This window comes from Astyanax mexicanus, chromosome 20 (assembly GCF_023375975.1).
Source record: "Astyanax mexicanus isolate ESR-SI-001 chromosome 20, AstMex3_surface, whole genome shotgun sequence".
Lineage (NCBI taxonomy): Eukaryota > Metazoa > Chordata > Actinopteri > Characiformes > Acestrorhamphidae > Astyanax > Astyanax mexicanus.
The window spans coordinates 22,261,035-22,274,402 of NC_064427.1; the positions used below are offsets into that span (position 1 = coordinate 22,261,035).

The following is a 13,368-nucleotide window of genomic DNA, read 5'->3' on the forward strand; positions in this document are numbered from 1 at the left end:
GCTGCTGAGCTGCAGGCTCTCTGCTGTTTGAAGAGCTGGAGATTGTGATGGAGATCTGAGGATTGTGCGGAACCTGAAGAATATAAGCTCAGCTGATCAGGTAAATATAATGCTTTTATCTGCAGCTCATTATATCCCATAATTACTCAATAGTGTAATTGGGGCAAAACAGGTCAGATTATATTGATCAATAATTTGATGTAAATAATGATGGCAGTAAATAATTAAAAGAGTGAATAGAGTAATCAATAAATCAGTATCAGGAGGTGAAGAAGATGATGTAAGATTAAATCAGTGTTAACTGTGTTTATATATAGATTTATTGATTTTTACAAAATTTAAACACAGCTGTTTCATATATGTATAAACATGTTAAGATAAATGGAGCAATAGGAACAGTAATGCAGAGTAACGCTGTGTGATTCTGTAGGAAGGTTCTGGTTCTGATGTGTAGTGGGTCCGGTAAGTACAGGTCAGTACAGCATTACAGAACTGTTCTCCAGCTCATTCAGTGATGGTTCCGTTTCTAATCATTAATCAAACCTGTAGTAATAACAAAAAGAAAAACATACATATATATTTAAATATAAATTATTACTAAAACACGGTTCCAAAAAAGGTTTTACATACAAAAGTACTGAAAAAGTTTAATATAGACCTGAAAAAAATGTCTACATTCACATATACTGAAACACGGTTCAGAAAAAGATTTTACATACAGAAGTACTGAAAATGTTTTTATATCATATAAAACTGTATTGTACTGGATTCTGAATGGGAGGGGTTATAGGGTGGGCTTAGGAAAGGGGGCGTTATTCAAGGGGAGGAATCGTGGATGAGGTTTTATAGAAATGGAGGGGCCATGGGTGGAATTTATTGTAAGGGGAGGAGTCTTGATATATGGGGTTTTGGAGAAGGGGAGGGGTAATGGTTGAGGTTAAGGGAAGGTGAGGAGTGATAGAGGGGGTTTATGGAATTGGAGGGGTCGTTGGTGGGGTTTTATGGAAGGAGAGGAGTAGTGGGTGGGATTTGATGTAAGGGGAGGGGTCATAGGTGGGGTTTTGAAGAAGGGGCGGGGTAATGGTTGGGGTTAAGGGAAGGTGAGAGTGATAGATTTTTGGAATTAGATTATTGGAAATAGATTTTTGGGTTTTATGGAAGGGGAAGAGTTGTGGATATGGTTTCATGGAAAGGGAGGGGTCATAGGTGGAGTTTTATTGAAAGGGAAAAGTCGTAGGTGGGGTTAAGGAAAGAGGATGAGTGAAGGGAGGAGTGGAGGAGTGATGGTTTAAGTTAAGAGAGGGGGTTTAATGGAAGGGGAGGAGTAGTGGGTGAAATTTGATGTAAGGGGAGGGGTCGTAGGTGGTGTTAAGGGAAGAGGAGAAGCCATGTGTGGAGTTTTATGAAAGTGGAGGAGTCGTGGGTGGAGTTAAGTAAAGGGAATGAGTGATAGATGGGGTTTTATGGAAGTGGAGGGGTTGTGGGTGGAGTTTAGGAAAAGGTGAGGAGTGATGGAAGGGAGGGGCTATATTTGAAGTTTTGAGAAAGGAGATGGGTGATAGGTGGAGTTTGGAAGAAGGGGCGGGGTAATGGTTGGGGTTAAGGGAAGGTGAGAAGTAATAGATGGGTTTTATGGAAGGGGAGGGAGATTTGGAAAGGGGTGGGGCTGTAGGTGGGGTTTTGGAGAAGGGGCGGGGTTATGGTTGGAGTTAAGGGAAGGTGAGAAGTGATAGATGGGTTTTATGGAAGGGTAGGGGTTATGGGTGGAGTTTAGGACAAGGGGAGGAGTGATGGAAGGGAGGGGCTATATGTGGAGTTCTGGGGAGGGAGATGAGTGATAGGTGGGGTTTTGGTGAAGGGGAGGGGTAATGGTTGGAGTTGAGGGAAGGTGAGAAATGATAGATGGGTTTTATGGAAGGAGAGGGGCTATATGTGGAGTTCTGGGGAAGGAGCTGGGGAATAGGTGGAGATTAGGGAAGGGGAGGGGCTATAGGTGGAGTTATAGTCCACGCTCTGCATTGGGAACAGTGTTTAATTTTGTAAATGATGTTCTGTGTTCAGTCCCACAGAGAGAGAGAAAGCGGGAGAGAGAGCAGTATGGATGCCAGAGGCAACGATGTGCCGGTCAGCGTGTCGCCCCCTAGTGATCAGGTGTATGAAGTGAAGGTGGATCAGAACGGCTCAACCAATCAGAGCTACCCGTTTGCAGACGTGGAGTTGCTGCAGGCATTTAAGCCGCTGATCGTGCCGTGTTACGTGCTGGTGGTCGTGGTGGGAGTATTTGGAAACTACCTGCTGATCTACGTGATCTGCCGCTCACGTAAAATGCACAACGTGACCAACGTGTTCATCGGTAACCTGGCGTTCTCAGACATGCTGATGTGCGTGACCTGTGTTCCCTTCACCCTCGCCTACGCCTTCAACCCGCGGGGCTGGACCTTCGGACGCTTCATGTGTTACCTGGTGTTCCTCGTCCAGCCCGTCACTGTCTACGTCTCTGTCTTTACGCTCACCGCCATCGCAGTGGACAGGTGAGGGCACTGCACCCAACCAATCAGAGTTAATTAGATTAAAGTGATTATTAAGCAATTAACTAATTAATAAAACAGTGTATCAATATTATCAGTGGTCAAAGAACCCCTCTTAGTACAATATAGAATCGTATTTGCTTATAGAGCAGCTTTTAAATAAGAGCTTCTTCGAGGACTGTTTAGTAAAAGGAATGTCTCTAAACAAAACAATTATATAGAACGAAAATTGCTATTGTCAGAATTGAATTTCATCTGCAGTCCAGAGACAAATTCTAATGAATGTAAAATTACTCAATTAAATTTCACTACAGTACCAGGTTTCATTACAAGCTTTTTAACCCTTTGAAACCTGAATCTCCAGTGATTGAAAAAAATACAAGAATGCTGTTTTCTGTCTGTAATTTATTTGCCATATAACATTTGATTCTATAGTAAAATATTATAGTCTAATATTCTACTATAAAATCTATAGGAAATAAACCCAATTTTCTAAAATATTTAAGTTATTCTTTTTTATTTTCATTGTATTGGAAGCCAGTGTATAATATTTCATATATTTCAAATTTAGCTTTTTATTTCATAAACCATCCCTAAACAGTACAAAACAGGATTTAAAGGTATTCGAAATCACATTAAATTAATACAAAAATTAACTGTTAGTTCTTGTACAACTGTTTTTCCAATGCAGTGGGCGGGGCTAAGCTACTGTTTCATTGGTTTATAAACTGTTTCATTGGCTGGTTTATGGTCTATTCTGATTAACAATAACTCAACAAAACATTTAAAAATAAACAAAATACATGATATTCGTTGTAATGGATGCAGGGTCTGAAAGTGTTAAAGACAATTTGACTTTAAAATGTGATATTTTATGATGCACTGAATTAGATTTTCTTAAAGAGTCTAAGCTGAATATAGCAGGTTTCTGAATGAGAAGGCCTCTCCAGTTGACTAGGTGAAGACCTCGGCTTTGTACTGTAGGTTCTAAAGGTTCTACAGCAGGCTGGGGTGAGGAGCTGCTCTGGGTAACGTAGGTCAGATCCTAGATATGAAAAGATCCCTTCAAATTCCTGATTCCTTTAACTGGACCTCTTTCTGTAGGGCTTTAGAAGAAGGAGGATGTGAGGCTGCAGTGCTGGGCAGCTTTTGCTTATCTGCACATATTCCACAGATCAGTTAAAAGCTGGCGGCAGCAGATGGGGTCACCATTACCATGCAGCCCTGAAGATCTGAGGTCAATGCCAATTCAGTTTTAAAGTGAGCTTTTAAAATCGTAAAACAGACCAGCCTGGAAAAATCTCACAGCTTATAGACACAGTTGGGTGTGGAGGTGTACAGGTTCCAAATAGATCCTGCAGAACATTTACCCACAGATTTTGCTACAGCTGGACCTGTAGATCCTGCTCTGCACTCGTCCCAGCTGCTTCATAAATGCTGGATTGGTGATGCATCTGGAGACCAGGCAGGAAAAGGAAAGGCTGCAATCAGGTGGAGATGTTCCTGTATTTCTAGCAAACCCTTTTTGTGTGTGGGTGAGCATTATCCTGCTGAAAGAAAATGCTATTAGTTGGAGGTTCTGCCATGAGAGAGGCAGCAACACGTGTCTGCAGGATGTTCTTCACATATCACTGAGCTGTTACTGTTCCTGATATCACTGCTAGGGGTGACAGACTGTCGTTTTTTAGATTATTAATCACACCAGCAGTGGAGCAGTTGAAGCAGTGTGTTGCTTCATAGCAAAGGAAGGATTAAAGCACTGAAACCAAGAGACTCCATATTCAAAGCTGACCATCATCAGATCCTAACCAAAACCTGGATTCATTATTAAAGAAAATAATGTTTTAATCTGTAGCAGGAGGGATGTTTTTCAGCAATATGAAGAATATTGAGGCGTTAACTCTTGGTGCCAAATACCACAGACCACCTTCAGAGGTCTAGAAAAGTCTGTACCTCAAAAGGTCAGGCCTACATATACAGGGGTTGGACAATGAAACTGAAACACCTAGTTTTAGACCACAATAATTTATTGTGCAGATGGACAGTTTTGGTGGAAACAGGAAAGTTGAGGTGCACATTGAATTCTACCATGATTTGGGCAGCCGTGGTTTTATGTTTTTTGGATACAATCCAGGGTAGCACCCGAACATCCCTTTCAGACAGTTTCCTCTTGCGTCCACAGTTAATCCTGTTGTATGTGGTTGGTCCTTCTTGGTGGTATGCTGACATTACCCTGGATACTGTGGCTCTTGATACACTTGATACACTTGCTGTCTTGGTCACAGATGCGCCAGCAAGACATGCGCCAACAATTTGTCCTCTTTTGGTATGTCACCCATAACGTTGTGTGCATTGCAATATTTTGACCAAAACTGTGCTCTTACCCTGCTAAATAAACCTTCATTGTTGCAGTGTGCAATTAATGAATATTGGCCACCAGGCTGGTCCAATTTAGCCATGAAACCTCCCACACTAAAATGACAGGTGTTTCAGTTTTACTGTCCAACTCCTGTATATAATTGGACAGATGGTTTTAAAGTTTTAATTCTGGTTTCTCCTGTTCATCTAACCACTCCTCTTGCTGCTGGTACCTCCACAGGTACTATGCCACAGTGCACCCTCTGAAGAAGCGGATCTCCATGGTGGCCTGTGTCTACATTCTCTCTGGTATCTGGCTGCTGTCCTGCACCCTTGTGGCTCCGGCCGTGGTGCACACCTACCACGTGGAGTTCGAGGGTGAAGATCTGACTATCTGCGAGGAGTTCTGGCTGGGTCAGGAAACAGAGCGGCTGGTCTATGCCTACAGCACCCTGCTGATCACCTACATCCTGCCGCTGTCGGCCGTGTGCGTGTCCTACCTCTGCATTTCCGTCAAGCTGCGGAACTGCGTGGCACCGGGGCACCGTACACGGGCGCAGGCCGAGGCCCAGCGAGCCCGGAAGAGAAAGATCTTCCGGCTGGTGTCGCTGGTGGTGGCGGCGTTCGGCGTGTGCTGGCTGCCCATCCACGTCTTCAACGTGCTGCGGGACATCGACATACGCCTCATCAACAAACGCCACTTCCTGCTGATCCAGCTGCTGTGCCACCTGTGCGCCATGAGCTCGTCCTGCTGCAACCCGTTTTTGTATGCATGGCTGCACGACCGCTTTCGCGCCGAGCTGCGCAAGATCTTTACCTGCAGACGTCGCATCGGCATCTCCACCAACCGCTGTGCTACTGCCAGCGTCGTGCTGTGACCAGAACAGTCCCGATGTCAAACTTTAGCTAAATAGTATGACTAAACTTAATCATCAGACTTAGATGGGTACCATGACTGAAGTTCAACTCCAGAAGAACTATAGCAAGGACATCTTAACAACCACATAGCAACAACTGAAACAGCAATGCAACACCATGAAAACCACCTCCAATAGTAAAACAAACACTTTGAATAAAATAGCAACCACTTATAAACACTATAGCAAGGTCCTAGCAGTTACTTGCAAGAGCATAGCAACCATTCAGCCATCAGACAAAATTGCAGCATTTCTAGATCTCTACTGATCGACTATAGCAAGGACAGCAACCACTTCAGACGCTATAGCAACACCACCAATAGCAACCAAACATGCAACCCTGTGAAAACACCTGTGATGGCTTAACAACCACTTCAAAGAGTAGAGGAAGCAACAACTAAGCAACATCCTCCCAAATACTTGGAACCCCAAAGCAACCATTTAGCAACCCCATAGCAATTTGCATATAGAAACCATAATTCTTTCATCGAGTCATATACAAAATGTATGGTGTACGTTTCTCAGCAACACCTACCAACATCTACCACAAGAAATACCACAACATTCAACTAGCAACACCACAGCAACCACCAGAAATACCACAACATTCAACTAGCAACACCCCAGCAACCACCAGAAATACCACAACATTCAACTAGCAACACCCCAGCAACCGCCAGAAATACCACAACATTCAACTAGCAACACCCAAGCAACCGCCAGAAATATCACAACATTCATCTAGCAACACCCCAGCAACCACCAGAAATACCACAACATTCAACTAGCAACACCCCAGGAACCACCAGAAATACCACAACATTCAACTAGCAACACCCCAGCAACCACCAGAAATACCACAACATTCAACTAGCAACACCCCAGCAACCACCAGAAATACCACAACATTCAACTAGCAACACCCCAGCAACCATCAGAGATACCATGACATTCAGAAAGCAACACCCTAGCAACCACCTAACCACCCTGACTATGATTGAAACCAACTAGCAACTGCCAAACTCTAGCTTTCACTCTTCAGCTACACTCCAATCGGGTGTCCCTCTACAGATTCCTTAACCAATCAGAAAGCAGCCAAATCCTGCCAGGCCACAGAAGAAAATGGAAATAAATAATTAAAAATAGAACTTTAATAGCACCAATAATACAAGCATTCATAAAATGAGGTTGGACGTGGTTGCCATAGAAACAGGCACGTTTGTGTAAAGTTTGCACAGCTTATGTTTTATATAAAGGAAAAGAATAAATGAAGCATAATGAAAAGCTGAGCTTCACTTAACCTTTCCAACTAATTAAACCATTAACTCAGATTAATCACTCAGACGAGGAAGAACAGGACGTTTATTATTACTGAGTCAGACAAATAATAAAAATCTGATCCCAGTAAAACCAGAGCAGCAAAAAACAGGAAAGGACATCAACGAGACGACACTAACCAGGCTGCGAACAGAGAGCATGACTTTATAAACTTTATAGACTTTTCAATTTAGAAAATAAATGTACATAATGGAATTGAAATACAAATATTCTAAAAATTGAGTTAGTGTTTCAGTCACATCACAGTCTATTTTTGGAATGAAGGATTGAAAAAAAATTGAGGGCATGTTGAGAAGTTGTTTAACAGAAATATTGTGACAGGCCTAGACCAGCCTCACTCACAAGATAGCAACTCACAACTTACACACCAGACAGGTGTAAGCCATACAGTTGTGGGCGTTCCAGTTCTTTCTTCTTCTATTGTTTAACAAGTAATGATAGCCTGTATAAACTCCCTGTATTTGGTCCGAAATTTGTAGGAATTGTCCAAAAACAAAGCGTCCATCCCTGTTCTGACCCTCGCTGGTTATTTTATAAAGTGCTGAGTGCCTGAGCTTCAAATAATCAGTAATAATAATCAATAAAAGTACAAACTTTTATCATTAGTCTCAGTGCAACTTATTAAAACAACAAGTAACAGCAAAAAAAAAAACAACAACAATAACAAACTTTACAACTGAATAAATAACCTGAAATGAACTGCTGGAGCACTTCACACTGATCAATAACCAATAATCAGAACAGATAATCAGTCCCCGTCCTCCTTCAGCTTCTGCTGCACGGTCAGGTATTTCCGGATCTCCTCCGGCGAGCGGATGTAGGTCTCGATTTCACTGTCAGAGATCTCCTCATCACCCGTCACCGCCGGCACTGGGGGGTCGACTCGCCTCTGCTTGTCGGGACGGACAGACGGGGGCAGAAACAGGTGTCTCTTCCCCCAGTGCAGCTCACCAGCAGGGGGCTCACCGCCCACTTCTGTTGTATTTACAGTGCTGAGGTTCTGGCTCCGCCCCTTCAGCTTGGATTCTGATGGACTTAGCTCAGACTGAGGGGAGGGGTCCGGTTCTGATTTGTCACCTGCTTTAGATGTGGCCGGAGCTGACGAGTCGGAGCTGGCCAGCTGATCGCCAAACTGCAGCTGAAGTTCCTCCTCATAATGCCTCATAGCCTTCAGATGCAGGGCCTGCAGATAGGGGGCGCAATAGAGCAACAATATAACATCTCTGTTAGAGCTGTAAATAATCACTTAAAAGAATGTAATGATTTCTTGAGTACTGACTAGTTGAAAAAAAATACACAGAAGTAACTAAACATTACAATATTATAAATATTATTATGAAAGGATTATGTCAGTCATAAAAATATAAATAATAAGAACAACAACAAAAACACTAATACTATTACTATTACTACTACCAACTAATATCTTTAAAAACGTTTCACAAATCGTTTTACAGAATGAAACTAAATGCTAATATTATGCAATACATTACAGGCCAAAAGTTTGGACACACCTTCTCATTCAATGCGTTTAAGAGAATGCCAAGAGTGTGCAAAGCAGGAATCAGAGCAAAGGGTGGCTATTTTGAAGAAACTAGAATATAAAACATGTTTTCAGTTATTTCACCTTTTTGTTAGGTACATAAAACTCCACATGTGTTCATTCATAGTTTTGATGCCTTCAGTGAAAATCTATAATGTAAATAGTCATGAAAATAAAGAAAACTAATTGAATGAGAAGGTGTGTCCAAACTTTTTGCCTGTACTGTATATACACAGTCCTCTGGCAACAGGACTCTGCCCACAGGACACAGTCAGCACAACACACCTAACACCTCATACACCACCACCAAGCTAATCAGTGCTAATCACTGCAGTGCTGAGAATAACAACCCACCACCCAAATAATAATAATAATAATAATAATAATAATAATAGCTGTTCTATGGTGGTTTTATATCCTGTGTGTGCTGAGTATTAAAGAATTATAATTATAATAATAATATATAATTATAAAGTATACAAAGAAACAGATACAGATCTGCTGTCTGTAATTAAAGAACTACAGAGTGAAATATATGATCCGTGGTGCTACTGTATTAACCCCCAGGTTATGTGACCCGTCATAAAGTTTGAAGATCTAGGAAAAATAAGTAAAAGTATTTTTTCAGTATGAACCTTCTTCTGCTTGCCTTACTGTAATCAACATATAATATGAAAATGGTTAATCTCACATATTTGCAACCACCGCCTGAAAAAACAAAATCTAAAACTAAATTTCAATGTTATGTTTCAATGTTGTGTAAAACTATTGTTTTATATGTTGGTCTTTCAAAAGTAATAAAGTAGTGAAATATTAAAAAAGGTCTGAACATGACTTTTTCATGAAAAAAGAGTGAATTATTCTAATTAAACTATTACCTGTTATAGAAGAGGAACACCACTGCACTTAATATTGACTATATTCATAACAACTAGAAATGGATCTAGTAATAAAATATTTGCACAGCTTTTGGATAATTAAACATGCAACAGGTCAAATTGACCCAGGAACACTATTTCTGTTCCTGACAAATAAACATAATAGGAGGGTATCATCATCATCATCATCATCATCATCACACTGTCTGTGTCGTACCTGCCGGTGCTTTAGGATGTCATCCACCAGTTTGGCCACAGTGCCAGGCTCCACAGTGTCCCCTCTCAGCCACGGCAGCTCCTTACCCAGTTTACACAGGACGTCCCGCAGCTCAACCACACGCTTATGGGCCGTGTCCTTCCTCGCCCCACACACCTCCTTCCCCAGCCCACCGATCACACAGAATTTATTCAGACTCACCTTCATTCGCCCCTGCGCACGCACACACACACACACACACACACACACACACACAGTGGGTATATATATATATATATATATATATATATATATATATATATATATATATATATATATATATATATTGGTATATAATGATATACATTGATTTATATTGGTATATATGTGATCTATTGTTTTGGGTTTTGTTCACTGAAATATCTATGCAACACATTTGCTGCCAGTCCTATAAAATCTCACCATTGGTTTTAAAGACTGCCAGGCCACGTAAACACACGCCATGAGGAGTGGCAGAGGCTGCCGGCCCGTCACCAGCCACGTATCAGCTGCCAGCTCCGCCAGCGCAGTGCTGCGCTCCACCAGCCGCCGAGGCGTCTCTGCAAACACCTCCGCCACCTCCCCAGGAGAGAGTTTATACCTAAGACACACACACAAATATTATATGCACACACATTCTATACACACACATGCTGTAAAGGTGCTCCAGCAGCTAATTTACAGAAACAGCAATGTTCGTTTATTTATTATTCTGCTTATTGTTGATGTAATAGTTGGGTTTGAGCTCCTGTGTTCATGTGTGTGTAATAAGCAGGGGTGTATGCATGGCGCACCTGTGTTACCAAGATAGCAATGGACGTTTTACTGTTGACATTTGTCTAGATTGTATTCAGTAAGTGGAGCACCTGTGTTTTCTGCTGCCAAGATAGCAATACACCAGAAATTTACCTGAACTCATCTCATTTCCAAACCACTATGCCCATCACGTTTTGTCTGATTGACTATGTTTAGGTAAATATGTAACTAATTTAAATATGTACCCGTAGCAGTAGCTCTCCAGCATGTTGATGAGGCTGGTGGCGGTTGAGGGTTCGATGTTCAGAGCTTTGATCAGGTCCTGATAAACCACACCAACAAAAGCTAGCTCCACCTCCAGCAAGTTGCTGATGGTGCCCATGGTGACGGGCCGGTTGTTCTGCCTGCATATGAGAAGAATACAAGCCCCGCCCAGCACCTCCTTCTTCTGCAGACGCACCTGGAGGAAGGCTGGGTTACCGTAAGCTCGCTCAAACAGACTGACAGCCCCCGACTCCATATCACCCGGCACTCGCAGGATCCGGCACAGAGCCCGCACCCGGCTCAGACCTGCACACACACACACACACACACTTAAACTTATTACCTACATAATGTAAATAAATTCTGAAGTTATTCAGACTATGAAGGAACACATAAGGAATCATGTAGTAACTTAAAAGTGTTAAACAAACCAAAATACTCATAACAAGCATTTAGGTGCTCTTATCTGGGGAGCTGTTAACTTGAGGTTTCTGAGACTATTAACTCTGATTAACTTTCCTGGGGCTGTCCTAATCAGTGCCAGTTTCATCATCAGAATGTTCAGGAACATTAAGAGGCAAGAAATTTAAGTAATTAACTCATAAAACGTAAAACATATTCTGGCATGTTTAACACTTTTTTTGTTCACTTAATAATTCCATAGGTTTTAATAATAGCGTGGACGAGTTTAGTAACACTTTAAAATAATTAATAAACAAAAGTTTTAAAGCTAAGTTGAGTTATAGAGTTAAATGAAGTGAATCAGATGAGATTTACCTTTAATAAGATTGGGACAGGGTTTCTTGCTGGTCTCAGTGCTCTCGTAATATGGCACAGCTGCACACAAAAAGAAAACAGATGGTTATTAATAACCGGAAGATTATTCATTACAGATTTTATTATTGATTTATTCAATTTTAATTGTATATTAGTTTTATTAGTGATTACTGCGGCTGTGTTGCTCGTCACTGAGGGTGGTGGTGAAGACTCCCTCTGATACCAGTGAGCCGCAGTCCTCACACACCCACTGCTTCTGAGAGTACAGATCATCCTCCACCACGTTACTTGACCCGCACTCAGGACAGGGGCCCACCATAGCTCACCTGCAGCAGCACATGGACTCTTATTATAGAAATCAGACTCTTATTATATAAAACATTTATAGTATATATCACTCTTATTATATAAAGCAGAAGACTCTTTACTGATTCAGTAGTCCTACACGTTAGAGATAGGGGTGAAAACCGGCCCTAAAATATCATCACGCTACTTTCTGCAAAAACAAAATCATAGACCTTTAATAAGCCGCATTTATACAATACCAGTCAAAAGTTTGGACACACCTTCTCATTCAGTGTTTTTCTTTACTTATTTAATTTATTTCTTTATTGTTATTTAATCTTAATTCTTCTACATTGTAGATTAATATTAAAGACATGAAAATTGAAAACAGTTAAGGGACACATATGGAACTACATAGTAAACAGTAAAACCTGATGAACTAAGATGATGATTTGAGGTGATTTGGGATAAGCTGCAGCGTGAAGGGAAAGCAGCAACTATTGTTCAGCACCTCCAGGAACTCCTTCAAAACGCTGAGAAAACTATTCCAGGTGACTCTCCCTCAAGAAGACACTGAGAGGCCAAGAGTGTGTAGATCTGTCCTCAAAGATAAATGTGCTACGTATTTAGAAGAATCTAAAGTATAAAACATATTCTAGTTAGTTTAATACATTTTGTTTACTAAATAATTCAGCATGTGTTCCTGCATAGCTTTAATATAGTCTTCCATATCAAGTTTATAATGTAAAAAATCTTAAACAGATGTTATTCTCATTATTTTGTGCGGCATTAAAACGCCTACAATTTGCAGATGTACATTTTGGTCTGTGAATCGTGTTAAATTGGTATTAAAGCTGCTGTTTATTTTTCATAAACTCGTTTTGATTCTGACTTTTATTATGCCTCGTGTTTATATGTTTCACATTCTGTAATTTAAAATAAGGCAAAGTTTTCCCATTAATAGAGATTGGGTGTTAGTAATGAGTTATACACATTAAGCTCATTTTTATGGTTAGTATTGTTATTTAATTAACTAATTCACATAAATATAAATAAGGACTTTTAATTTATCTGCAGACGGACATCTTTAGCATTAGCATTAGCATTAGCCCGGGATCTACAGGGATTAAAAATGCAATAAACACAAATTTCCTACACATTATCCAGCGGTATGTGTGAGAGTAGAGCTGTGAGACTCACCGCGGAGCTTCAGTACAGAATAGTAAATCCAGAAACCCCAAAAATATTAAATTAATAATAAACAGCGGAAAATGTTTACGCTCGCCCTGCGTACTGTCCACATACCGGCCGCTCCGGGCGGAAACCACATACTACAGATAATTAGTTCCGCCCTAACGCTCAGATTTATATACACAGCAAATAAATGAAACTAAAGATTAATAAGAATTATATCATTTCACCCACTTATTAATTGCAATTTTTATTTTTATAAGTGGGTTTCACTTGCACTAGGTAGTATGTAGGTGTT

The 13,368-nt window shown here is 40.9% G+C and overlaps 2 protein-coding genes across 3 annotated transcripts; one reads left to right on the top strand and one right to left on the bottom strand.

Annotated features, from left to right (window-relative positions):
* The first annotated feature begins 2,055 nt into the window (after positions 1 to 2,055).
* prlhr2b (prolactin releasing hormone receptor 2b) lies at positions 2,056 to 5,764 on the top strand. The gene is made up of 2 exons (XM_007255030.3): positions 2,056 to 2,531; positions 5,128 to 5,764. Exons 1-2 carry the CDS (start codon positions 2,098 to 2,100, stop codon positions 5,762 to 5,764), a joined length of 1,071 nt encoding a protein of 356 aa, XP_007255092.3. The 5' UTR covers positions 2,056 to 2,097.
* Positions 5,765 to 7,151: 1,387 nt separating this feature from the next.
* Positions 7,152 to 13,287, bottom strand: brf2 (BRF2 RNA polymerase III transcription initiation factor subunit). Of its 2 annotated transcripts, XM_049468375.1 has the most exons (8): positions 13,080 to 13,287; positions 12,311 to 12,515; positions 11,766 to 11,920; positions 11,595 to 11,654; positions 10,799 to 11,123; positions 10,221 to 10,398; positions 9,780 to 9,992; positions 7,152 to 8,324 (listed from the first exon to the last, which is right to left on the bottom strand). In XM_049468375.1, the coding sequence occupies exons 3-8, from the start codon at positions 11,911 to 11,913 to the stop codon at positions 7,890 to 7,892; spliced, it is 1,359 nt and encodes a 452-aa protein (XP_049324332.1). In that variant the 5' UTR covers positions 11,914 to 11,920; positions 12,311 to 12,515; positions 13,080 to 13,287; the 3' UTR covers positions 7,152 to 7,889. The 2 variants fall into 2 exon arrangements, with proteins under 2 accessions (XP_049324332.1, XP_007255031.3); XM_007254969.4 differs by lacking the exon at positions 12,311 to 12,515 and having other exon boundaries at positions 13,080 to 13,285.
* Between the last annotated feature and the right edge of the window lie 81 nt (positions 13,288 to 13,368).